The sequence below is a fragment of the Vidua chalybeata genome, chromosome 21 (genome assembly GCF_026979565.1).
Source record: "Vidua chalybeata isolate OUT-0048 chromosome 21, bVidCha1 merged haplotype, whole genome shotgun sequence".
NCBI classification, from domain to species: Eukaryota; Metazoa; Chordata; class Aves; order Passeriformes; family Viduidae; genus Vidua; species Vidua chalybeata.
Window position 1 is genome coordinate 7,758,206 of NC_071550.1, and position 26,567 is coordinate 7,784,772.

Consider the following 26,567-nt stretch of genomic DNA (forward strand, 5'->3'; position numbering starts at 1 on the left):
GTGGTGTAGATGGTGTGCGATGGAACACCTGCTTGTGCTCTCACCCCCTGCCTGGGGGGCTCATTGCATCCACATCCCTCTCCTTTAGAAGGAAGGGGCTGGGTACTGTGTGAAGGCATGGTGGGGTCATGGTGCAGGAGAGCTGTGTCTGACTGGAAGGAGAATCTGCCATCCCCATCCCATCCCAATTTCCCATCCCATCCCAATTTCCCATCCCATCCCATCCCATCCCATCCCATCCCATCCCATCCCATCCCATCCCATCCCATCCCATCCCATCCCCCAGGGGACCATCCTACTGAGGAAGAGGAGGCTGCAGGGCAGGAGGGGAGACAGGCAGTGCTGCTCCCTCCCTGTGCAGGGCTGCTCCATGTCCAGAGCCTCCTGCCAACAACCACTGCTCATCTTAATTGGCGTTTGACTTGATTGGGCATGATCTGCCCCTCGTAAAACACCTCGGGATGTGTCTGTGTGTGAGGCTGTCCTGGAAACGCTGCTCTATCCTATTAGTGAGCCTCTGCTGCAGCACAACAGCGGATCATTAGGAGCCCGATTCCTCCGGCACGGCAGCAACACCGGCGTGCTCCGGGAGCATCCCGGGGGTGCGGGCTGGGCTGGGCTGGGCTGGGCTGGGCTGGCTGTCCCCCGGGGGTGCTGCTGTCCCCCGGGGGTGCTGCTGTCCCCAAGGGGTGCTGCTGTCCCCGAGCTGGGCGCTCTGCATGCAGCACAGCTCGGCGGGGGTTGCTAAGCTCTCCCAGCACTCGCTGTTCTCCCGCTCGCCTTCCCCAGCCCCGTCTTCCTCAGGTGCTGGGAATACATTTCCATATCCGAGTGGCCACGGAACTGTTCCCTGTGATGCTATGATGCTATTGTCTCCCGGGGGGGCGGGGAAGATTGCAAAGCACTTGGTGTTAAACGCCCACATATGGTTAACACCACGGGCTCTGTGCTGATAAAGAGGGGGTAATTAAAGTTTATTTTTTTTTATAGACTAATCTCCCAAGCATGTATTTATGAGCCTGATTTAGAAACAGCATATTACTGAGAACACGGGATATTTGTGTTGCTCATAAATCCGTACGTGGTCTGAACACACCTTTTCCCTTTTTTTTTTTTTTTTTTCTTTTTTTTCTCTTCTCCCCCCTAAATTTAGGCAGTACTGCCAGTATTAAGAAGAATTGAGCCCAGAGTTTTGTTGGGTTTTTCCCCCCTCCTTTTCTTTTGCGCGGGCAAAGGAAAGTGTACAAAGCAGTGAGTAATTAACTACACCAGGAAATGATATTTCAAAGGAGACACGGCGCGTTTGGAGGGGCTGTTTGCTGAGTGTTTACACCAGTGGCTTTGAATTTATCTTCATCTTGCAGCAGGTGCAAAATCTTCAGGGGAATGTGGTGTTTTGCAAGCAGTTTCTGAGCAGGGACTCACATCCTTACCAGGATAATTTGCACTGGGGTTTGAGGGGAGACAAAGAAATCCTGGGTGGGGAAGGTGGTGGTGGCCAGAGTCCTTCTGACCAGGGTGCTGGACACTCCTCTTGTTTTCCAGTCTAATGAAGCCACCCTTGGATCACTAGCAGGGAGCATGTCAGGTATGATTCTGCCCTGAAACGGAGCACCTTGCCTTTCTTTTCTGCTTCTCTCTCCTTGGATTCTGTGGGCTGTGGGGAGAAGTTACTTCTCTCTGGATACAAGTAATTTATTCCTATTTTTCATCCTGGAGGTGTGTCCTGCCCACTGCTTGGGTGCAGACTCCCTGGGAATCCCCATGGTCCACATTTTTCCCTTCAAAACTGCCTGGGTGAGTACTTGGAGAGCCACTCACTTTGTTGCAACCTCTCAGAACTCTACAGAAACATCTTTGATTAAAGATATAGAGAGATCATCTTAATGTATGAAGCATTTATTAGGGGAGAGAGACCTGGGGAGTGAGTTTGGTCTCAGCTATGCCTGGTTACCATCTTCCTCCTGGGATTTTTGGACCCCACAAGACCTAAACCGGGACTTCTGTTGGGTGCTGGGGTTCTCAACCATCCATAAAGGTCTTGTATTCCCCACCCAGCTTCCTCCTCTTGGTAAAGAACATTGATACCAGATTGTTTGGTGCACCTGGAGTTTCAAATCTGCTCTTCAAACACTTCCCTGAAAGCCTGGAGATGACAAGGAGAGGAGGGAAAGCCCAGGCTTAGCCAGGTCAACCTCTCATTTACGGCATTGGGTTTATTTGGAGCTGCCTGAGCTGCTGAGCTGAGTTTGGATCCCCTCCCTGGGCTGAAGAAGGAAGGGATCAGTTTATCTCACCTCTGAGTGAAGCCCTGGAAATCCTGCTGAGGTGGGTTTGGTTATCAGGGCCTTCCTGAAAATACATTTGCCTGTGGTTTTAAAGGTTTGGAGTGAAACTGATTATCTCCAGATAGGTGTTTAAATGCAGCACAGCAGTGCTGGAGCATCAGTGGTCTGCAGAGCAGGGAAAGAGTTAGAAAACAAAAGCCCAGTCCCTCTCTTTAAATGCTTTTCCAGCAGTCTCCCTTGAAACCTGGCAGCTAACTGGTCGTGAACAATAAAGAGCTGAGCTGGAAACCCAATTTCTGCTCGAGCAGAAGCCCCCTTGTTTTGGTTCAGTTGGTCAAAACCAAACATCAGGCACTTCTAGAGGTCAGTGATTAGCAGTGATGGAAATGAGAGAGTGCAGGAGGGAAGGGACTTACAGGAGACTTGGAGCAATTGTCCCTTTCCTTGAGCAGCCAAGCTCAAACTCATGGAACTGTAAAAGCATTTTTGCTGTCTCAAGCCCCTGTGCTGCTCTCCTCTGAGTCACAGGGACAGAAGAAGCCACATGGACCGACGGGGGTGTGAAATCCTAATTCCTCCAGCTCCACTCTGGCTGCAGTTTGGTGAAAGCTGCCATCATACCTGGGATTTGGGCTCTTTGTGAAAAGGGGATAATACTTGTCTCACTCATAAGGGATTTATGATTTAATGTTTGCAAAGCACTTTAAGACCCTGGATTGAAAGGTGATTTATAAGGGTGAAATCCAGCGTTGTCTGGTCCATTGTATATTTGATTTTGTCCACTTATCCTCATGGGGGCTTTTTTCCTTGGCTTTTTTTTTCCCTTTTTCCCCCCTCTTTTTTCTTTTTTTGCATTCATGTCATAACTTCAAGCCAAGCAGGGGTTGTGGCAGGCACAGTATGCCCAGCAAGAGGAGGATTTTGCCTCCCAAGAAGTGCTAACTTATGCTGATGATATGAATAAAGATTGGAAAAGAAAAAAGAGGATTGCAAGGTGAGAGGCACAGTGAATTGGTGATAAAGCTGTGAAATAGGAGTGGGATGGCTGCTTAGATGATCCATGCATAAGGAAAGGAGAAGATGCTTCATAAATAATCTATTTACTTGCTCCTGTTGGTCTCAGTGATGGGGGTATTTTCCAGCAGATCAGCCACTTCTCCTGCCCTACAAATCCTGGTTGGAGCATCCCCTGTGCAGGCTCCAGCCTGGGGATGCTGTGGTGGGGCTTGGTGCCCTGCCTGGAAAGCAGAGGTTGTGCTGAGCATGAGGTCCCTGGCCTGGCACCAGCAGCAGCTTTAGGCAAATCGCAGAGTATGCAGGTGCTGACTTGGATCCATTTCCAATTCAGTTTTCAAATTGATGCTTTTTAAATCTCGCTTTGCTGCTGAGGTGATGAGGGCTGGGGTGCAAGTGGGGAGAGGCTGCTTCCCAAAATCAAGAGGTGTCCTCACCTGAATCCTGAGCAGGGCTGTGGTCACCTCTGCCAGCAGCTGGGTCATCTCAGCTTGCACCAGAATGGGCTGTGCAGCCTCTGGTTCATTTCTGGGCTGTGCCCTCTCCTTGCCATGGACACACTCTCCAAGTGGTGCATCTCAAGCCCTGGAGAAGGAACCTTGTGAGGTGTTTGTCATTATCTTGGAGCAGAGCGGGGTGCTGGCCCAAGTGTTGGGGCCATGGGGGATGCAGTGCAGTCAGAGCAGCAGCGGGGCAGCCCCCAGGTCCAGGGGATCAGCAGTGCCCCAAGGATGCAGGCTCCAAGCACTCCTTGCTTGGGCAGTGGAGATCTGTTGGTGGTCTGGGACAGTTCTTGGTCATCCCCATCAGTAGAAGGGGTCTCATTTGGACACCTGACATTTCCAGTCTGCATCCAATAAGAGCAGCTGAATCTTCTGGGGCAGCCAGGTCTCTCTGTGTTGCACAGCTTCCCCACATTCCCTGTGAAACTTGGGGATTCTGTCCCACCCAGCTGCTGTTGATGGTGATTCAGCCATCCTAACGCTGTCCTGCCCCACCAGGGTTTCACAGTGGGTTGCCAAGCTAACCAATGTTGACAAAAAGTGATGGTGGTTTCAGCAGGGGAGCACGGCAGGTGTGATGAGTGATTCCACGGAGGAGAAGTTCCCAGGGAGAGGGTCTATACAGGGCTTTGAGCAGGTTTTTTTGAGAGCTTCCCTCCTCAAGCCAAATGAAGCCCCATGCCAATGTGTGATGGGAGCCCTGGCGTGTGCAGACTCCCGCTGAGCTCCCATCCTTGTTTGCAATGCCCGCCTTCCCCGTGCTGGTGCTCCCCTGCCTCTGCTGAGAAAGCCCTGGGTGCAGCTTGCCCTTTTGGCCCCCCACCCACCCCTGTGTGTGCCTTGCAGGTTCCACGAAGAGCCCTGTGAACAAGACGGCGCTGACGCTGATCGCGGTCAGCTCCTGCATCCTGGCCGTGGTCTGCGGCTCCCAGCTCTCCTGCCCGCTGACCGTCAAGGTGACGCTCCACGTCCCCGAGCACTTCATCGCTGATGGTAAGACCCTCCTGCTGCCCCTCTGGCTGTGTTTGGGACATGGAGATCCCTCCCTTTAGGAATGCCCCAGCTGTGTCTGACTGCAGGGATCTCCCTTCCCACAAGCACATCTGAGAGCCCGAGGCCAAAATCTCAGTCATGTCAATTAATATTATTGTTGTTAGCATTGGTGCTAATTGTGTCTGATGGATAGTTCTGTTCTCCTCTAAACTCGATGAGCAGCCCTGGGAGCTGCACAGACAGGCAGCAGCAGAGCTGCTCATCCCAGCCCTTGCAGCAGCATGGAGGGAAATTGCTGGGGTTTGAGCAAAGGCAGAGATGCTTTGATAAATTAGACAAGTGCTGCTGTCACTATTTATTGCTTTCTCCAGCTGGGCTCCTTGCATTTGTTGTGTTTCACTGACCTTTTCTTTATAATGTGCAGTGAGCGTCGAGTGCAAGTTTTCAGTAACATGAGGGCAAATTTCATTTTCTTCCAGCAGACAGGACCCATTATTCAGTCGGTTCCAATTCCTCAGCTCCTGAACTCGTCTCACTGCTTGGGGCATGCAGAGGGGGCACTTTCTCTCTGCCAGAAACATGCTGCATGCATCACCAGCTGCTGGAGTGTCCTGGTGCAGCCAGCTCTGGGACAACCCCCTGCTTTGTGAGCTTTGGAGTGGAGAGCAGCTCTTGGGGGATTAATATTTTAGGGAGGGGGGGGATGGTTAAAGACACACAGTGGCATGAGAGCTACAGGGACGGTGAAGAGGGGCTGAAATCATCACCCCATGGCAGAATAGGAGTCACCAGTGTGTTTGAAGTGGGATTAGCCCTGCTAAGAGTGGTCTCTGGGTAGCTGGGACAGCCCAGTGGTCACAGCTTGGCCCTTGTAGGAGAGAGGAGGAAAGCATCTACTTTGTGTTCACACATTGGAGGAACTGAACACCAGTGCAGTGGAGACATGAAGATAACATCAAGGTGTGGATGTCACATCCCTGGAATTGTTCAAGGCCAGTTTGGATGGAGCTCTGAGCAACCTGGTCTGGTGGAAGGTGTTCCTGCCCATGACAGGGCCTTGGAACAAGAGGCTGTTTAAGGTTCTTTCCAAACAAAACCATTCTGTGATTTAAGGATTTGAAACAAGGGACTTGCCTACACCTTGACATGTTTCTAAAAAGTTTTAATGATTGTCCAAGCCACACATGAATATTTGAAATCTTCACAGATGGTTCCAAGTAGCTGGAGAACAGAAACTCCTGAATTTGGGGCATGAAATTGCTCCAGTGCTAACCTGTGTCCCCTTGGGATGGGCACTGGCCAGTTCAGCACTTGGACTGGGAGCTCACACTGGTTCTGGTACTTGCTGAAGGTCAGCCAGGAAGGCAGGGATGAAGACAGGACATCAGAATCCTGCTCCCAGCTTGTGGTTCTGGCCCAGGAAAGACAGTGTGTCCTGAAAAAGAAAATAAACAAAATGCAATAAGACTCCATAGAATGAAAGTGGAAAGCTGAACCTGTGCTTGTCACCAGGAAAGGGGTGGCAGTGCAAATTATGCAAATGCAGGGAACACTCGAATGAAAATGACAATGAAATACCAATAAAGCAGATTAATATCCTTGAAACTGGTGGAAATGGGATGATCTCCAGTCCTGACTTAATGACTTTTCTGAAGAGAAAGTGGCAAGAGGACTGGTAACAACGGTTTGGAGAAGAATTAAAATGAGCTTGGTAATGAAACTGTAAAATATAATTACAAACTGCGAAAACTTTTAAAATATTTTTTATGAGAAACAGTCAAATTCTTCACATAGAAGCAGTGGCTATCACTTTCCCTGAAATCTCAGCAGACATTTTGCAGTGGCTATCACTTTCCCTGAAATCTCAGCATTTTATGCAATGACAGTCTCTTGCCTGGGAAGAGAAAAAGCTCTTAAAGTTGTCCCTTCTTTTTGAATAACAACAAATCCCAAGGAGCCACCCAACTGGCAGCAAAATATTACAAAGCATTTAAAGGCGTCGCAGAACTGAGCTGAGTTGGGAAATTTCAATGATACCCAGGAAAAGTGTGGCTGGATGTGTTTGCCAAGGCTCAGCACCTGCAGTTTGGTGCTGATGGAGAAGAGGGGACCTGCTCCTCCCTGGAGATCTCCCGTGGGGGATTAAATCTGCTTTTTACAGGGTGATGGAGGGGGTTGGCATCAGAATCCCTGTGGCATCGAGGTGACAACAGAGCTGACGTGTTTGGCCTGGCAGAGTCTGGGAGCTTTGATCAGTCTTGAAGCAGCTTCTGGTGTGGCACCTGACAGTGGCACCGTGTCTCGCGAGTGTCGCCGTGCGCTGAAATCGTCTGGTTCCCGAAGCTGTTCCCTTTGGTGCTGCACAGGGTGATAAGGCAGGCTCTGCGAGGAGGCAGCGATGGTGCATTCATGGGAGATGTTCCCACACGAGGGAGCGGTGCCCTCTCGTTCCCTTTTGAAATGTGGAATTTCAATAGGCACCAGGAGCCAAGGAAAATCTGAAAGCGGAGCTGCTACCGGCACCTCTGCAGGAGAAGCCAAACAAAGGCAGAGGCTGAAAGAAAACGCTCTCCTAGACGATGAGAACTTGCCTTTGAAGGAAACTTTAAATAGATGCCAGGCAGTTCTGGCGTGCCAGCAGCCAGAGCCAAGAAAAGAAAGAGGGGGGGAAAGCTCCCCAAATGTCTCCAGCTTTGGAGAAGAGCAGTTTTCCCTGCTGCAGCAAGAATGGCGTTAGAGAAAGCAGCTCCAGAGCCTGCTGGAGTGGCAGGGAGGGGAAGGACTGGGACCAGAAGCCAACTGGCAGCCAAGCTGGGAGGATATATTCCAAGCAGCATTTCTATAATAACCAGCCTGTCTCTATTGCCCTTACTTCTCCCTCGGTTTGTTTTATTCCTTTTGTTCATTTGATGGGGTGTCCCTGCCTCGCTCCCTGCTGAGCAGTTATTGCCTGGTTTGCACAGCTGCTGTGCCTTCACTTCATGGAACAGCTGGATCAAGGAGAGCCTGGCAGGACCTGCCGTGGCTGGCAGGGAGGGCTGGGACCTCCTGCTTCCCAGAAACGAGTTGGTGCCTCTAAATCCTCTCTGGAACACAGTGCTTGGAGCATCCTCTCCTCCCTTCTGCTGCTCCAGGGTTTGTGTTTCGAGGCAGCCCCTGCCCGTGCTGAGCAGGAGGAATTGTTCTGATTTCAGAGGTGGCTCAGATTTATGGAAAGAACCGTACTGGCTTTTATGAGGATATGGAAATGCAAGGCATTATTTAGAGGACCCTTTAGCTGTGTCAAAGGGGGGAAGAAAGGAAAGAGAGTCCCTCCATCTGAGTAATAAAACCTCTTATGAATATGGGAGCCACTCAGCTCTACATTCAATAGTTGTTTTTTGGGTTTTGTTTTTTTTTTTTTTTTTTTTTTTTTCCTTGTAAGTAATAATTCAAAAAAGTAGAGCTGGAGCAATGGGAATGGCTTGCAGGGAAGGCAGGGTGGAGAAAGATACTCTGGAGGACTCAGCCTGGAGTACGTCCTTGCTGCACAACAGTATGAAATATAGTATCAATTAAAGCTTCCCATTTTTACAGCCTGTGAGAGGTTATATACGGTGTGGGTGGATGTTTGTACTTTAGTGGGAGAGGTGGGTGAGATCCTCCAGTAGTGCAGAGGGAAGCAAGAGCTGCATTTAGCGAGGGGTTTGTAGGGCTTTGTTTTATAAGTGGAAATAAAGCAAAGGGCATAAAGCAGGTTTTTGTCAAAGACATCTTGGGCATTTACAACCTTCTTCCCTCCTCTTCTGAGATGTGTGCCAGGGAAGTTGTGGTGATCCCTCTGCACCTCACTGGGCTGTGGGATGGGTGAAGACTGGTGCACAGAGCTTGGTATGGGCAGGCAGGGATCCTGCTGTGGGATCAGAGCTCTGTGGGCAGGCAGGGATCCTGCTGTGGGATCAGAGCTCTGTGGGCAGGCAGGGATCCTGCTGTGGGATCAGAGCTCTGTGGGCAGGCAGGGATCCTGCTGTGGGATCAGAGCTCTGTGGGCAGGCAGGGATCCTGCTGTGGGATCAGAGCTCTGTGGGCAGGCAGGGATCCTGCTGTGGGATCAGAGCTCTGTGGGCAGGCAGGGATCCTGCTGTGGGATCAGAGCTCTGTGGGCAGGCAAAGTTCCTGCTGTGGGATCAGAGCTCTGTGTGGGCAGGCAGGGATCCTGCTGTGGGATCAGAGCTCTGTGGGCAGGCAGGGATCCTGCTGTGGGATCAGAGCTCGGTGTGGGGCAGTGTCCCCACCCTGATAAGCTGCCTGTGTGTTGGCTCTGTCCCTCCTGCAAGTGTGGATGAACTCTCCCAGGATGAACGCTGCCCTGAGAGCAATCCCAGGTCCCCCCTTGCAAAGCCAAGAGGCCAGAAGAAGTGGAAATTCTACTCAAGACTGTGCTTTAGGCTGGAGCATCTGACAAGATGGCAGAGGTGGAGGGAGCTTCTTTTTGTTTATTTTTTTAATCTCCGTGCATCTGCATCTGCCTGCCTGAACGATGCCGTGCTGTCCTTGCCACACAGCTGATCAGTAATTGTTTCAGCTGCAGATTATTTCCTACCTTCCCCCACCACTGTTTCCTCCAAGATGCTGGTGAATTGGATGCTGCTATTAGCAGCCTGTGTTAATTTTCCCTGAAGACTGCTCTGCAGACTGCAATTGTTGGGACTTGCAGCAACTTCTCATTTTGGTTTTAATTAAATGTGTTGCTTTAAATTGTTTGTTTTTGACATTTCCTGCTCAATCTTCTGCAACTCTTGAAGGTGACCAAGCATTACCTCGTGCCCTCAGGGCACTCAGGATGTGCTGCACATGTGGCCACACAGAGATGAGCCACGGGAGGTGGGGCCTGGCTGTGTCCCCATCCCCTTTGGCAGCAAGGAGAAGCTGGAGACACTCTGTGATTTACAGGTGAAGCTCCCCAGGTTTGTACCAGAAGGATGGAGAAAGAGATCTGGTCTCAAAGCTATCTCAGGACAGACTGGATGAAGCTCTGAGCAATCTGTTCCAGTGGGAGGGTGTCCCTGCCCATGGGAGAGGGATGGAACAAGATGATCTTTAAGGTCCCTTCCAGCCCAAAGCATTCTGTGATTCTGTGATCTTTTCAGGCTTTCAGAAAGATTCTGAAACTGGGGTCTCCCATGTTCACCAGCTGTTCCCAGATCCATAAGTGCCTTCTGAAATCAGCAGAAGGAGTTGGTTTAAAATATTTTTTTTTTTGTGCTGTTTTCTCCTCCCAGGGTTTTTGCTCTATGGGGACCTGGGTCAGGGCTTTGACAGAAGCAACACTTTCTTGCAAACTCAGTGTCACCTCTAGCTGCTGCAGGTCCCGTGTGTTCCATGTAAGGTGGCCGTGTTTGGGGGCAGCTTTACAAATTGCATTTTATTCCACCAGCTCGCACTCACCAGGGTCACCTCCGTGCCTGTGTTACAGCTCACTCCTGCTCCCGTGTCTGCTTGCCTGGCAAGAAAACGTGAGCAAATGGCTGCAGTGTTACCAGACATGAACTCTAAATATTAACATCAATTTATGAACTGTATCAGCGTGGATCAAAGGGATTCCAAGACGGTTTTACAGCACGAACGCTCTTTGCATGAAGAACTAATAAGATTCTGGAAGCTGAAGTACATCCTGTTTTTATCGTGGCTTTGACAGACTTGTGAACCTGCTCAGCTGCTGCCCGGCTCCCCAGCCCTGTGCCTGCCAGAGGCATTCCCAGCTCCTGGGGCAGCTCCATTTGCAAGGGAAGCCAAATGCTTCTTCCTTCTCCTTTGCAGGATTCACTGGAGCAAAGCCAGCAGGATTGGCATTGGGTTGGCATTGGCATTTGGAAGGTGTCAGCCAGAGCTGCTTCAGAGCTGGGACGTGTTGCATCCTGAGAGAGGCAGGAGGTGCCCACCCCTGTGGGGAGGGGGCATCTCCTGGCACCTGCTGAGCTTTACCAACACCATTTACCCTCCGATTTGGGAGGGATGGCACATCTTTGACCAGCTGACCTGCTCTCCCTCCCACAGATGAAGATGCAAACTTGACTTCTGCATTCTTATAACAAGCTTATCACGGCTCCTCTGTGCTTTGTGATGTGATTAGATTTAGGCTGGATTTCTCTGAACCCTTTTCTGATATCTGGAGAGCATCACTGTTAGAGAGCCCCAGGCTGCAGCGTGGGAGATGGGAGATGCAGAGCATTAAGGAGAAGGTTTTTTTTTTTCAGGAGTCTCATTTCTGTCTCAGCCACTGCTGGCCCAGATGACTTCTGAGGACAGAGATGTGCTCTTACCAACACCTCACAATTACATTGTCTAAAGCTTCCGTGGGAGATCTCATTGCAGCATGAGCTTGACCACAAGGCAGGGTGGGCAGATTCCTTCCTGCTTAAGTTTAGGAGAAGTTGGCTGAGCCATCACCTACCTTATAAATACATTTATTGTTTGTCAGGAGCTCAGCCCTGGAGAAATCAAGACTGACTGACAAGAAAACCCAAAGAAGGAGTCTGTCAGAATGATCAAGGAAGTGCAATTCAACACTGAAATTGTAACCCTGCTCCTCTCACAGGAAAGGTGGTGCCACTTTGAGCTGTAATTGCACACAGACATGTACTGCTAATTGACTTCTGCTTTGCCAGGGTGGAAAAGCTCTGGCAGGATTGGTGGTGTTTTGAGGGATGGGGGTCTCCAGGTTTGATCATGACTGGGTTGGGAAGGTGAGAGCCCAGAGGTGCAGTTCATGTGCTGAAAATACACCCTGGAGTCAAGCACTGTGAGATATAAACTGTGAGTGCTTCAGCTGAGGGAGGACTGAGTGAAAGATGTGTCTATAGGCTTGTGCTGTTTTCTAATCTTTCTATCATAACTTTCCATTTAGGAATTTCACCTTGTTCAAAGACAGAAATAATTAAAAAGAAGAAAAAAAAAAAGAGTAAAGAGGGTTGGCTTGGATTTTAACCTGGTGTGATGCTGTCCCTGGATTAAAAATAGACTATAGAACTTAGAGTTTGACTTAAAACAATTAAAAATATTCCTAAATCACCTGGTTTTGCACTGGGCTGGAGATGGATGGTGAAGCTGAGCACTGTGTTAGTCTGTGGGTGCAGTCCTGCCCATTTCCTAACCATTTCCTTGCTTAAGTGAGTACATGTGTGTCCTGGGCACACAAAGTCTGTCCTGCTCTTTGGCATTTTCTGGGAGAAATTTAAGAAGCAGAGGTTTTCATGCCCTGGGCTCAGGACAGGAGAAGGAGAGCTGATCAAGGGGAAGAGCTGATAGGGGAGGAGTTGTCTCTTTGGGCAATGTTCTTTCAAGTTTAACAAGGGGGAAAAAAGGGTCTCTAAAGAAATCAGATAGGGTTATTCTTTGTACCTATAGAATGAAGCCAGAGGGATCATCTTTCCTCTAGTGTTTATAAAAACTATCTGTAACAGGATTGGAACTGTATGATAGCATAGGGCTGGATGCATTAATAGCAACCTATAGTATGACCTCCCATTGCTTCCCAACACAAAATACTAATTTTAGATGAAAAGGAGTTTTGTTGGCCAAGAAGCAGTGAATGGAGAAAGATGACAAAAAAAGAGCAGAGGGAGAAAGAAATAGATGTTCTTCAAAAAAAATTAAATTTTGATCTTTTGCCTTGAAAAGAAAGAGAAAGGAAAAGCCAAACCCTTTTGGCTGCCTTTTGGGTGCTTTGTTCTTTTCCCTTGTTAGATATCTCTTCTGAGCTGTTTTATCCTGTTGTGTTCTTGAAAATGATTTTTGAAATGTCAAAACTTCAAGCCTCTTTTGTCAGGGCTTAAGCAATTCCACTGAACTTTGAAGGAGACCACAGCATGAGAGACATGAACTTCTGACGCTGCCTTAACTCATCCGGCTTTGATCAGTGTTGGGGAAGGAACGGGGGGAGTGGAAAACACACACACACAGAAACCCAGACAAATCAATCCCCTGAGGGGCTGCTGGACCTTGTGGAGCTGGGAGGGAGTTGTAGCTGTGTCCTGGTGCTCTCCACGCTGCTCCATGGCATTGGCTGGCTCGTAAAGCCAACAGCATTTGGGGGACGTGTCCTGGTATGGGGTTTCTGGGAGGTGGTGCTGGGTGCAGAGTTGTCATTTTGTTTCTGTATTCACTTGATTGGTTGATGGTTGCTTTACCCTGAGACCTGAACATCTCCATTCAAAGGAGATTTCAGCAAGGTTTTGAGTGGGAAGCTTGAACTTCGTGTCTCGGACACCTGGGAGGTTGGCAGCAGGGACAGCAGGGTGGACAGTCCTTCCAGGTGTCTTCAGAGTGTCTGTGTTGGGACCTGCTCTGGGGACTGCAGCTGAAGGGGTGCCTCAAACAGGGTGATTTAGTAGGGTCTGAAGTCCTCAAGGAAGGTTTTAGGAAGGTTTGTAGTGGGTTCTACCCCCCTCAAGTTCCCCATCACTCCCCTTCCCTCCATCCAGAGACTGCAGTTGTGGAAAACAAATCCAGCTGATGTTCCCAGCAAGCTGAAGGTGTTTGAAACAGCTCTTTCTTGGAAAATGTTTGTTCTTGGTAGTTTCTAAAAGGATTCGTCCCTCAACCTGCCCTTTCTGAGCTTTTCAAGGTGGTTTTGATATGTACACGATGGTGACTTTTGAAAACTCTTTTCTATGTATGGATTCTTTGAAAGTGAAGAGAAAAAATTTGTGAAAAGGCTTTGAAATCATCAGAGTTTTAGCTTTCAAAATATTTGTAGAATGCTTTTTTCGGTTATTTATTTCACAGGCAAGCTATAAAGGGATCGAGGTTGGGGTGTTTGTTTGTTTGTTTTCAGTGGGAGTGAAGGTGATGAGGGTGTCTGTGAATGTCTCTCAAAATCTTGCCACACACTCAGCTTCAGAGATGTGAAAAGTTTCCTTGATGGAAGTTGTCCCCTCCCTCCTCTGAGGAAGGAAAGGGAGGAAAAGAAAAGGAAGGAAGCGGGGAAGGAAAGAAAGAAGGAGGAAGGAAAGCAAAACCTTTAATTTCCCTAGGTTTGGGTTTTTTCGGACTAAGGTAGAAAAACCTCCATTTTACACTGAGCCTGAATTCAGGAATTTTGGATTGAAATGTTTTCACTGCTGCTTTTCAAACAGAAAAACAAACAAACAACCCCCCTGAAAAACCTGATAATGAGGATGATTTCTCAATCAGACTTACTAAAATCAAAATAAGTAATTAATCTTCAAAATACCTGGAGTCGGGGAAGGGGCTGGAGTGCAAGTCTGATGAGGAGCAACTGTGGGAGCTGGAGAAAAAGAGGCTTGGGGGGAATCTTCTTACTCTCTACAACTCCCTGACAAGGAGGGTGAAACCAGGTGGGGTTTGGCCTCTTCTCCAATGGAACGTTTAGATTGGATTAAAAGAAAAAATTTATTCAGAGAAAAGGGTTGTGCAGCCCTGGCACAGCTGCCCAGGGCAGTGATGGAGTCCCCATTCCTGGAGGGATTTAAAAGGTGTGTGGATGTGGCACTTGGGGACATGGTCTGGTTGCCCTGGCAGTGCTGGGGGAAGACTTTGGGATTTGATGATCTGAGAGGTCTTTTCCACCTGAATGATTCCATGCTGGGGAGCTCCAGAGGTCACCCCTCCATCACCCACCTGACCATGGAGCAGGTACAGCAGGTCCTGGGCCAAGATCCTCTTCCAGCTCCAGCCACCTTCATCTCTCTGAGTACAAATGATGTGTCTGGTTTGTGTCAGGTTTGCTTCTGTTACTTCCAAGCTGTATTTTAACCAGAAGTGGGGTTCGTTAAGTAGGGATTTAATCAAGAGCTGCTGGTTTTGCTCTTCAGTCCTTGGGTGCAGAGGGAGTTGTCTGTATCTGAGTCTCAAAACAACCGTACGTGCTTCCCAAGCCTTGCTCTTTATTAGGGAGCTGCGGAAACCAGGAAGAAAACAAAATTGACAGGTTACTACTTAGACACCTACATGTAAATAGTAAACATTCCCAAAGGGTGCACAATGCATTTCTGTTTGGGAAAAGAAACCAGCAATTGTTGTTATTGGTATGTAGGGCTATCTTTAAAAATTCATTGAAAAGAATAATTAGAGATAAAACCACGTGGCTCTAAGAAACTTCTTTGTGCTCAGTGTTTCTCTGCTTTCCAGTGCTGCTGGGGGGTTTACCCAGTGATTTGCTGCTGCCTTGTGTCTGATTGAGATGTATCCTGCAGCCTTGGCGGGGCAGCTCCTGCCTTGCTGTGTCTCCAGAGCTGCTGGATTCCAAAGTCTAATTCTCATTTGCTTGAGCAGTCAGTAGCTTGGCAGCCTCCATTGGCTTTGAGTGCAGAGATGCGCCTGTGAATATGTTTATGGTATATAAACACTCTGAGTGTCAAAGACCTAAGTTTATGGGAAATTAGGGCTTGGATTTGGATGGTGCTGAGATCTTGGGATACCTGAAAATGAGGTCGCTCACTGGGATGCTTGACTCGAGGCTCTGCTTGTTTTATCCCTTGCATGGCTAATGTGGCGCAGGATGAGGGTGAGAAGGGCTCCCTCTTGCTAAGCATCAGGGATCACTCTTCAAAAGGAGATCCAGAGCTTGCATTCAGGCAGGTTCATGTGGGGTGGCTGCTGCTGCAGGCCTGTTGTCCTGCTTTTTTAATCTCTTGGCTTTTATCAAAGTAAGCTGGTGCTTCAAAGAATGGTGTCCTAGTCCTTTACTAAGGGTCACAAGCCTTACAGTTTCATGACAATAGGCCCTGGATCTGTAGACTTGCTATCCCTGGGTAATCTCTGAAAGGATTTCAATCTTCAGACAGCGGTTGCAAATTTTGCCCACGTTGCAAGTCCTCAGACTTAGTGGAAATGTGGCTGTGGGCTCCTGCGCTACCTGGCAGTTCCCCTTGCCCACTCCTCCTTGCAGGTTTCTTCTCCCCTCTTTTTAGAGGCTTTTACCATGGTAAGTTTTGCAAAACACCATTTAATGGCAGAGGTTTTTTGGCTCTTCTCTGATCTGTGCAGCACTGTTATGGAGGCAGTCTTATAATCAATGTAATTGAAGATCAGAGTTAATGAGGACCTCTGTGCCTGCAAAATCCCCCAAGCGATGCTGGGCCTCAGATGTTAGATAAGGAAATGATTGGGCTGAACTGAAAATCTATTTGGCTAATTAGATGATGCATATTCCCAGATGCCAGTGGGGAAAAATACATTTCGCAAAATAAAGCATAAGATTTTGTAAGAAAATATTTTTGGCAGGAATTCACTTCTAAGTCATGGGAGGGAGAGAGTGGGGGAGTGTCTGGTTTGAGGTAACTCATACAATAAATTGTGTGTTGGGCCAATCCACTCACCTTCAACAAAAGTTAACAGGCCCTGCTGCTGCTGCCCATCTGTGCCCTGAGCTCCAGGTGCCTCCTGGACAGCTCCTCCCTGAGCTGGGGCTGTGCCGCTCTGATTACAGATCAGAATAATTACACTGGTCCACATTTCTGCAGAGACCTGGGAATCAAATCCCAGTAGTGTAAGGGTAGGGAAGTGTCTGGGCAGAGGAGCTAGCGGGCCATTTGCTGGAGCACACTCCTCTGGAGAGGAATGGTCAAATGAAGTTCTTTGGGACCAGCTGTCAGTGAACTCATTATTATTTTACAGATATTGTCATCACAGCAGCTCCTGAAGAGTGCAGTGCTCTGATGTTGGGCCAAAATGCACATTTGGGGTTTTTCTTTCAGATTTCCACAATCACCTAACACACTTTTTTTCCCACTCCCCCCAGGCAGCAGCTTTGTTGTGAGTGAGGGGAGCTACTTGGACATCTCTGACTGGCTTAACCCAGCCAAGCTGTCCCTGTACTATCAGATCAATGCCACGTCCCCCTGGGTGAGAGACCTCTGTGGACAGAGGACCACTGACGCCTGCGAGCAGCTGTGTGACCAAGACACAGGTAAGGGAAGCTGGGGGAGAGTGAAAACCTTGGAAAGCTCGGAGATGTGGGGGAGAAGGTCTGTCACTGGGTATTTTGATGCCCTCTTGGCTCACCTCTGCTCTAGCCTGGTGGTAGGCGTGGGGGACTGAGAGGTGCTAACAGGGTCACAAAGTTGTGACCCCAATCAGCAAAATGTGAAGAAGATGGGCACAAGATGGGGATCTGAAATGGTGGATCTACCAGTTCTCTTGTGTGACAGCTGCAGGCACGTGGAGTTTATCTGCTTCTAAGGTGGGTTGTTCTGCTGTCCAGTCTGGAAAACCTACTAGTGAATTTACCCCATCTCCATCCCTTTTCTTTTCTGGCCATTTTCACTGCAGATCACCACAATTCCCATTAGTGCCTGCTCCTGCCTCGTGGTTACCTAGGTTGGATCTGTCCTCCAGCCCTTCCTGGTGGAGTTGTGAACTCTGCCCTCCTTCCTCATCTCTAGATGAGTGTTCTGCTGCTGTGCAGTGCCTGCCTGTGGAGCAGCAGCCAGCCCTGCTGGGACTCAGGTGTGGGGCTGGGCAAAGGACAAGTGTCACCTTGCCTGTGGCAAGCACATTCTTCTCTCTCTCAGGATTTTTTCATAGAGCAGCACAGAAGACAGAAAAAGAAAACTATTTCTATTTCTGCTCCTTGTTTTCTCATGTGGAATGTGTTTGGAGAATTGTTTACCTGGGGTGATTGCTTGATTGGATTCTGGTGAGGATTGTTTGAGTCTGGTGGCCAATCCACTCCACCTGTGTCTGGACTCTCAGAGAGGGTCACAAGTTGTGGGTTAGATTTGGTAGTTAGAACAAGTAGGTTTGTAGTTTTAGTATCTTCCTTTATATAGTATATTAATGTATTATAGTATAGTTAGAATAAAGAAATCATTCAGCCTTCTGAACTGGAGTTGGACATCAGCATTTCTTCCCACTGGGTTCACCTGCATTTACAATCCCTTGCTGCCTGTCTTTATTGGATGACACATGGGAGTCCTGGAGTCTGCAGTGAGCCAAGAGCACAGAGCACAGCAAACAACACAGGGTGACAGGACCAAGGAAGGTGGCTTGGGGACTCTGCTGGGTTTTTGTGCTGTGACTCAGCAGTGGCTCACCAGCCTTGGGTTGGATGCCTTCTTGGTGGCGTGGAGACACGTGTCCCTGGTGGTCCTGGCTCGCTCAGTGTCTGAGGAGCACCCAAACCCCCGTCTCCTTGCAGAGAGGTGCCATCCCAGCTTAGTCCCAGCTCTCCATGTGAGCTGCTTCCCCCTCAGCCGTGAGCTTCTTCACCTCATGTGCGTATGAGATTCATGGCTGCAGGTAAGGAAGTTCTGCCAGAGGGTTTAAAGGATGGCTCACTGTGGAGAAGGTTTTCCTAAGCCTCCCAAAGCCCCTGACTCTCATTAATGCATGGATTAGAACAAAAAATCCCTAAGAGTCATGAACTCCTCATGGGGTGGTGGGAGTGACCCTGTTCTCATCCCTCTCTGCTCAGTTGAGATTCAAATAATGAACTTGGTCTTACAAACTCATTTTCCTGGTCAAGACAATCTTCTCTTCTTAGTATTCTTGTTCCTTGAGCCTTGTCTGCACAGAGGCCCTGGCAGGCGTGGCTGCAGCAGAACGGTGGCAGTGTATGAATTCCCTGTGTAGACAGCCCTGGCCATCACCTAAAGCCCCAAGGAGGGCTGGGAGATGCCAACAGCCACTCTGACAGATGCAGATGGTGCAGGAGGAGGCTCTTCTCGTCCAGATGTTGCAGAGTAGAAGAACTTCTATTTCAGGCATTGGCAAAACGCAGCCACCTCAGTGGGACAGGGGAGATGCATTCAGCTGTCGCCTGGTTCAGAGGAGGAGAGAAACAACTCTGCCTCCAGCAGAAACCATGGGGAGACTGTATGGAGCCAGACCAGGACTCCCCTGTTGGAAGGGCCCTGTGGCTCCCCTCGCCAGCCCATCCTTGGCAGCGAGCAGGGCTGGCTGATCCTGGTGTGCCTCGGTTGTGAGGAGCGGCTGCTCTCCCATGCCGGCCCAGCTGCTGCTCCTGCTGCAACCTCAGCTCCCAGAGCAGCTTGTCCCTCCTGCTGGATGCCCCACGCTTGAGCAGGATGTGTCAGATCTTGTTTGCAGGGAAGGGAGAGATGCTCGTTATCCCGGGAGTTGTGCTGGAGCTGAACCTCGGCAGCTGCTCTGCGCTCCCAGCCCTGGTGCCTGTGGTCCCTGCCTGCCCATGGTGAGGGCAGAGCAGCCTGCATCTCAGCCTTCAGTTCCCTCTCCTGAAATCTGTCCATGGGCTTCTTCTCCCTTTCTCCAAGCTGGGAGTGTGCACATGAATAAACCAGAATTTTTCTCCTGTTTCTGCCAGTTGGATCTGCATGGATCGAGCAGGACTGGCTGATGGGGCTGCTGACCTTCATAGCCTAAATCTAAAACTCCCTTAAGAGGTCCAAACTTCACAAGAACTGAAATTAGGCCTTTGGAAATACCTGCTTGACCCTGTACCTCAGGACATAACCCTGTGCACCATGTCTGTTCATCACCATTGACCAGTCTTTAACTGGTGACAAGTTTCCCCAGCAGGCTGAGGCAGACTGTAACCCCATGATACACTGCATGTACTTTCAGATTTATTTTTATTAATGTCATTCTATTTTTAAGGGTGATTTATTTTTATCACCATGAGAGAGGAAGGCCTGTGGTTTTATGGCAGCACATAAATCCTGTCTGGATTTCAACCTTTTCGGGTCAGGGATTTTATCCTCTCTGTGAGCATCCCAAGTGATGGGTGCCAGGGATTCCCCTGTCCTCTGCCTTCTCAGGCTGGACAGAGCATCCATGAGAATGATGGACTGAACTTTGTCCTCTCTGGAGGCTGAAAGCCTTCAAAGTTGCCCCTGTGAAGAGCAGCAGAGCCAGCATTAAAGTCCTCCAGCACATTTATGGCTAATCTGACTTCAGCCATACCCTTGGAGCCACTCCAAGCCGTGTGGATCCAGCCTTGTCCCAAGCTCCCTTGGGTGTAGACAGAGCTCTGTGGGCAGGACCTATCCTTGGTGGCAGTGCCATGGGCTCCTGGCACACCTTAGGACAGAGTCACACGTGCTCTCTCTGGTGACACTCAAGCTCTTACCATTCCCAGCACACTCTGGGCTGGAGTGTGGGGTGGGATTTGTCTGCACACTCTATTGACTTGTGACTCTGGATGCCCAGTACTACTTCAGCATGGAGAATAATTCCCAGTGAAAACAGAGGTTCTGAAACACTAGGAAATGCCAAAATCCATTTTGTTGCCTGACCTTAATTTGCCTTCCCTTGCGTCTCTGTCGTGTGACTCACGCTGTAATTAAATGATTGCTGCCCCCCTGACAAATTTGGAACCTGTGTTGTGAAGGCCCAGCTCATCAGAGCATTTCAGAGGGAGCACTGACATCTGCACATGAGCAAAATGTCATCTCCCTCATCCCTCCTGCCTTGGAAACAGCCAAGCTGGTTGGTCTGACTGCAGATCCAGGGACAAATGGACACTGCCGAGATGTGACACAGTGACATGCCCAGCTGCCAGGTCAGATGGGACAGGCACCTCCCCGGGGCAGGATGTGCTCCTTGGCTGGAGGTGTTCAGCCAAAATCCCCCATCCTCCTGGCAGGTGCTGCCCGTGCTGTTTGAGACCACAACAGGGAAGGTTTGTTGTCTTGTGGGACTGGCTGTCAGCTCTCCTCACGCTCCATATCTTGAGAGATGTGGGAGCACTGCTGGTGCCACCGCTTGTGCCACACACTGGGATACCCCTGGGTAAAATCCAGGAGCGCTTGCTGCCTCTCTGGCCTCCCTCACCATCGCTTTCCAGCAGCCTATGCAAATCCTGAGTTGTGAGCACAATTACCTGCTTTGTATGCACAAAACTGATTCACTTGCACATTCTGTGGGCATTGCTGAAGAGACCTGCTGGAGAATCAGTCCCTCAGGGCCAAATGCTGGAAGAAACAGCTCTGATTTTGTGCTGTCAGGCTTGCTGGAGCAGTGGCATAAATGAGATGGATAGCTACCTTGATTAGCAGGTGCAAATGTGTTGAATTTTTTTCCCCCCATCTATAAATCAGGCTTTTCTTCATCAAAATTCTCTCATTGCATCCACAATTGGTATACCCCCCACCCCAAAGCAGTAAGCATGAGCTTGAAAGAACCAGATGAAATGTAGTAGCAAAGGTTCTTTTCTGGAAATTGGCAGGAGGAGATAAAAAAAAAAAAAAAAAAAAAGGGTTTCCATCATCGTCCAAATAGGCCAGTTTGTCACCAGAGCCACAGATGGTACTGCTGTCTGTAGGACAGGGGTGTGTTGTGGGCAGGAGGCAGATGAAAGTCATTTTACACAGAGCTATTTTTTTAAAGGCAACCTGATAAGGGGATTTGGAGGTTGCAGAGCTGAGCATGTAAATCAGGAGATGACCAACCTTGAAGAGGGTGCATTTGTGTTTATGGAAACAGCCACCCCTTCCTACGGTTCAGTTTAATACCATGCAGGTTCTGTGCACATCAAGTAATATTTGTTTGTTCTTGTGCTCTTCTGCTATTTTTGCTGTTGGAGGATCCTGGTGCTTTTATTGACTTAGACTTTTATAGGATGAGGTTCTGTCTCTCTAAGGTATGGAGTTTAATAACTTGGTCAAAACCCATGTAATATCCCATTCCTTTTCCTGTGGTGGCACAGCTTGCCTCGTGCACCAAGCAGGGCAGCAGGCAGTTAACTCCCAAGCTAATTTAGCTCCAGGCTGAAGTGTTATACATAAACAGCAATCCAAACCCGTGCCTGCGAGGGGCCGAGTTAAGGTTATCTGTGCTGTCTTTGCACTCTCATTTTCTGCCATTAGAGTGTTTAATCCTGCAGCTGCTAATGTTCTTGTAATGGCATTTTCTGTGCTTGTCTAAAGAGCACAGGGAGGAGGGAAGAGGGATGGGTTTTGCTGTGTGGAGCTGCTCCTGAACTCATCCCCCTGACTGGGACACCCAACCGGTGCTGCAGGGGCTTCTCACTCCTCCATGGCCAGCTCTGGGGCAGTGCCCAGCCCAGAAGGTGACAGCTGTGGCACACAAGCCACCCTCGGGACCTCTCTGCTTCCTTGCATCAGCTCATGTGCTCCTTGGAGGTGTGGTGTAGGAGCTGAGCAGATGATAATGAGAATTAAATCTGTGCAGAGCTTAAACTCAGGCACAATCCTTGGAGGTTAAGCTTGTACTAAAGTGCTGTGATGGATGAGGGTAAGGAGGGTGACTTGCAGCAGGGGTAGAGGAAGGATAACTGTCAAATTCACTCCAAGTTTTCCTTCCATGCTCTGTTCCAGGTCAGTTGGGCAGGAGCCACTTTCTTTGTCTTGTTCCTAGAGTTCTAAACTGCTTCTGGAAAAGTGGCATTTGTCATCAGGATAAGCAGAGGCTCAGGTTTGGAAAGTGCCATCCCTGACAAGCAGGAACAGCAGGTGTCAGGGGTAGGAGTTTTTCAGAGAGCTTTACTGGGAGGCTGGGAATGTGGTGCTGCAGCTCTGAGGCTCAGTGGCACTGAGAATACTGTGCTGGGGTTGGTGTGTTCCCTGCAGGGTGTGTGTGTGTGTCCAGAGAGGAGTGGACACAAAAACTGGGGCTGAATTCTGTATCCCTTCGGGTGGGAGAGGCAGCCCTGGAACAGGTGTGAGGGTGTTTGTGTGGCGCTCACACAGCTAGGAAGGTGTGTGTTTATGGCCCCACAGCCTTTGGGATCAGGCTGCCACCCCAGCTGGGGTCTGGACTTGTCCCCAGCACGTACCTGTGCAGCTGGGACACAGCCCTGGCACAGCAAGGGGGAGTGTCAGCCTTGGAGGTGCTGCCAGGAGGGAATCACGGACACCAGCAGTGCCAAGAGAAGGCTGACAAGCACCAGCTTTGCTCCACCACTGCCAAAGCTCCTCCAGCTCCTTAAATAAAAGTGCCAGTGACAGCACAGAGCAGCTTCCCCGGGAGCACAGGGACTCTGGGAGCCTCCACTCCTGCTGTGCACTGGGCGGGTGGATTAGGGGGATTCTTGCAGCATTATCACCATGGATCACTCTCTCCATAATGAGGCTAACAGGCTTATCCTGGCATGCTGAGGGTTCATCCTGCAGCCCTGCTCTGCTGCTCCCAGGCCCTGTGGGGATGGGCAGGGAGTGTGTGGGTGCGGTGTGAGACCCCATTCCCCATTCCAGCAGAAGCAGCAGCACAGCATGGAGAGTGTAGTGAAGGAATAGTTCAGCAACTTCCAGCTTTCCTATAAAAAAAGAGAGCTAAAGCCTCCACCTGTTTAATAACACACTGGAAATTCAATATTGGACCTCCAGAGCTGAGCACTGGGACCTGCCCTCATTTATACTGAGTGAGCAGTGATCCTTCCTTTGGCTGTAACAGCTGAATGGTTGCCATGGATTATCCATCCTGGTTTGTGGCTTCTGAATTCAAAGGCAGAGGAAGGACCGTGCATGCCAGGGGCAGGGTGCAGGGTGGTGGCAGTGGGAGCAGGATTCTTGTCCTGGTAGTTGGTAGGTCCTGATTCATTTGTGCTCCTGCAGCAGCTGAACACTGCACAGAGGCGTGTGCAGGACCTGTGGAAATTGCATCCAGCTCCAGGGGCAGTCACTTGTCAAACTTGGTTACTTTGGTTGGCTTTGGCTTCAAGCTCAGCGTGAATCCTAACTCAGCTGCAGCGAGGTTGAGTGGATAACTGTGTCCATCTCACACGCAGTTGCTTTGAACAAAGGCTCTTTAATTTGGCCTTTTGATTGTTTGATTCATTTTACCAGCCTATTGAGAAACACACCCTAAAGAGGGCTTAGGTGGAGCCCTGTTCCCCCCACTCCAGGCACTTTATCAGGGGTTTCTTATTCCATGGGGATTAGCCGTGCTCAGCATCCTCCCTGGCTCAGCATTGTCTCTGGGAAGGATGGGGACAGACTGAAAATAACAGAGTAGTTTGAGGGGCCAAAGAAAGAAAGTGGATGCTGTTGGGGAGAGGGCAAAAGCTCCTGAGAACCTGTAAGAGCACAGCAGGTTCTGCTGAAATTTTTTGGAAGCCCCACTTATTGTCAGTTCATAGTTCTTGATAGAGGAATGGATCCTAAAACATCTGACCCGAGGTGATGGAGTCCTCTCTGTTCCAGCAGACTGCAGCACTCAGCTGATCCTGTGCTGGGAACCTTCCTATCCAGTTTCCAGAACCCTGCCAAAGGGGTGTAGATCACCCTGGGAAACCTGTGGAAAGCTGATCCCCACTTTCTCCTGCCCTGGATCTTCTCCCCAGCTGGTGCCACCACTTGCCCTCTCACTTACTGAAATAAACCTCCCAATAAACCTCCCAATAAAGTCTTGAGCACCGGCTGTAGCCGCTGAAACTCCAGGATTGGAGTCGATAAAATCAATATTTCCCCTGGTTGATAGAGTTCCTCCTTCTGATGCCAAACTGATGGAGCAGTAAACAAGCCAGCAGACAAAATAAACCCTCCTGCACCGTGGCAAGGGGGTTCACCACCCAGCACCCCTGGCATATATATGGGGGAGGCATTTGGGCCATGGGATGCTGACATCTGTCGGTGTTTTTTCTTTACTTGCTCTAATTTCTGTGGCAGGAGCCGAGAGTGAGACAGTGCCCCAAGACTCCCAGCTCTGCTTCGCCAGCACTTTAAGATGTCTCTCATTTGCAGAGCATATATTTGTTATGTAATAAGCGCCAGGAATTAATGATCCACAGCACGGCCGGGGAAACTTGCGTACTAAGCACCCAAGGAAAAAATAACTTTTCTTTTTTTAAAATCACTGATGGAGCCATTAAGGACCTGTGTTTTCCTGCACCGAGACCGCCCCAGCCCCCAGGCACGGCAGAGCCTGAGCAGGGCCAAGCACTGCCATCTCTCTCCCAACTCTTTCCCTTTGGAGCAGCAATGTTCCTGCCGCTCCTGTTATGAATCATGAGGTTAGCAGCTTTTGACAGATCATAAATCAGTGCTTCGAAGTTGCTAGGACAAATCCCAGGACATTTAATCTTTAATATTAGACGCGTTTGAGGCAGTGAATATTTCATGAAGGTGCTGTTGCATTTTAGCACATCATTAGCCGTCTCTTTTTTCCCCCCACTCTTTCCTTTTTTTGCTGCCTCTCCCTTCCCAGGCGTCTCTTCCTCAAAAATCTCAGTGGTTGAATCCCCATCTCACTCCCTCCTGACAATAAAGCTCTTTACTGTAATCCTTGTGAGGCATTTTAAGAACTTGCTTAAGGAGGAGCACACAGGTAGCTGCCAGTCTGCATTGCTGCTGTGAGGGGGGTGCCCACCTCCCCAGCATCCTCCCCAGGTCCCCACCTCAGCAGTGTTTACAGCTCAGCTTTGCTGCACTGTCAGGCACGATGGGGAGAGGAGGGGAGGGTGGAGGGAAACACTGGCAGCAGCTTGTAGCAGAAACTCCACGTGCAAATCCAATTAATCTTTTGATTTTGCTGTTCTTGCTCCGGGTTATGTATTTCTACCAAACACTGAATCAATTTGGGCCAAGTGTGGTCGGGTTTCTGGTGTGGAAAGTGTCTTCTGCTCTCAAAAGAGAGGAGCAGGGTGAGGCAGCACCCAGAGAGCAGAGGGGAGCAGGGCTGAGAGCCCCTTTGCTGTGGGATGGGGACACAGCATGGGAACTCTCTGGGGAGGGTGGAAGCTGGGGGCTTCTGCATCTTTCAGAGGGAGTTTGCACTGCAGGAAACTCCGCTCTCTTGTCCTGGTGCCAGATGGCAGAGCAGAGTGGGGAAGGGGATGTGGGATGGGTTTGTGGTGCCCACCTTGGGGATTGCACAGGGTGGACACTGGAAGGTCAAGATCCCTGCAGAGGAGTGAACCCCTGGCTGCAGGACTGCACAGGAACACTGGTTAAGGACAGACCTTCTGCATCATGAAACCCCATCCCCAGCTACTGTGGGTGCTGCATCATGTAATCCCCTCCCTGAGAATAATTATGGATTTCTTACAGCTTTCCCCATCTCCTTCTCCACACCCCTGGGGGTTTCTGGAGTCCAAAGTGCTCCAGAGGCACAGGAGGGACCAGAGATGGGCAGTAGGGGAGGAGGGCCTGACTCTGCAGTCCCTGCCATGCCTCTGGGCCAGAGCCATCTCATCCTTCCCTGCTCTGTCCTAGGAGAGTGCAGCTGCCATGAAGGGTACGCCCCGGACCCCGTCCACCGGCACCTGTGTGTGCGCAGCGACTGGGGACACAGCGAGGGGTGAGTGGGGACGCCGGGCTGGGGGGGATCTGCCCCGGCTCCCCTGGTGGTGAGCAGCCCAGCTCTCCTCCCCTTGGCTGATCACTGGGCCACTTGCCCAGGCCAGTGATGTGCTCAGCTGCTTTTGCCCTCTCTCCTCCCAGGCCCTGGCCCTACACGACGCTGGAGCGGGGATATGACTTGGTCACAGGAGAGCAGGCGCCAGAGAAGATACTCAGGTGAGTCAGAGGAGGGTTCACCTGGGACATTTGGGAAGGGAGAGCCACGAGGACATCCCAGTGGATGCAACCTTTTGGTCAATCCCAGCTCATTCTTGTGCTGGTGATGGGACAACTGTTATTTGTCTGTGACAGACCTGAAAGATTTGTCCATATTTGGCAAGCAGAGGGGGGTTCCCCTCTTGTCCCTTCAGCAAACGTGAGCACAGCATGTACAGAAACTCCTCCTGGGATAAAAACAAGATTTTTCCCATCCACATGTTCTTCTGTCACATCTCAAGTCATTCCTCTCCCATTTGGCTTTCAGAAGACTAAATCACTGACTTATCTCACGGTGCCACCACTGCTCCGCCTTCTGAGCAGGCAGTGGA

General features: G+C 49.9%; 1 protein-coding gene across 1 annotated transcript in view; it reads left to right on the forward strand.

Annotated features, from left to right (window-relative positions):
* ASTN2 (astrotactin 2) overlaps nt 1–26,567 on the forward strand; it is a 320,575-nt gene that overhangs the window by 113,341 nt on the left and 180,667 nt on the right. Inside the window, exons 6-9 of the mRNA XM_053961860.1 lie at nt 4,652–4,798; nt 16,542–16,709; nt 25,894–25,978; nt 26,122–26,196. Coding sequence (XP_053817835.1) covers nt 4,652–4,798; nt 16,542–16,709; nt 25,894–25,978; nt 26,122–26,196 — 475 coding nt within the window. The remainder of the gene's footprint in view (nt 1–4,651; nt 4,799–16,541; nt 16,710–25,893; nt 25,979–26,121; nt 26,197–26,567) is intronic.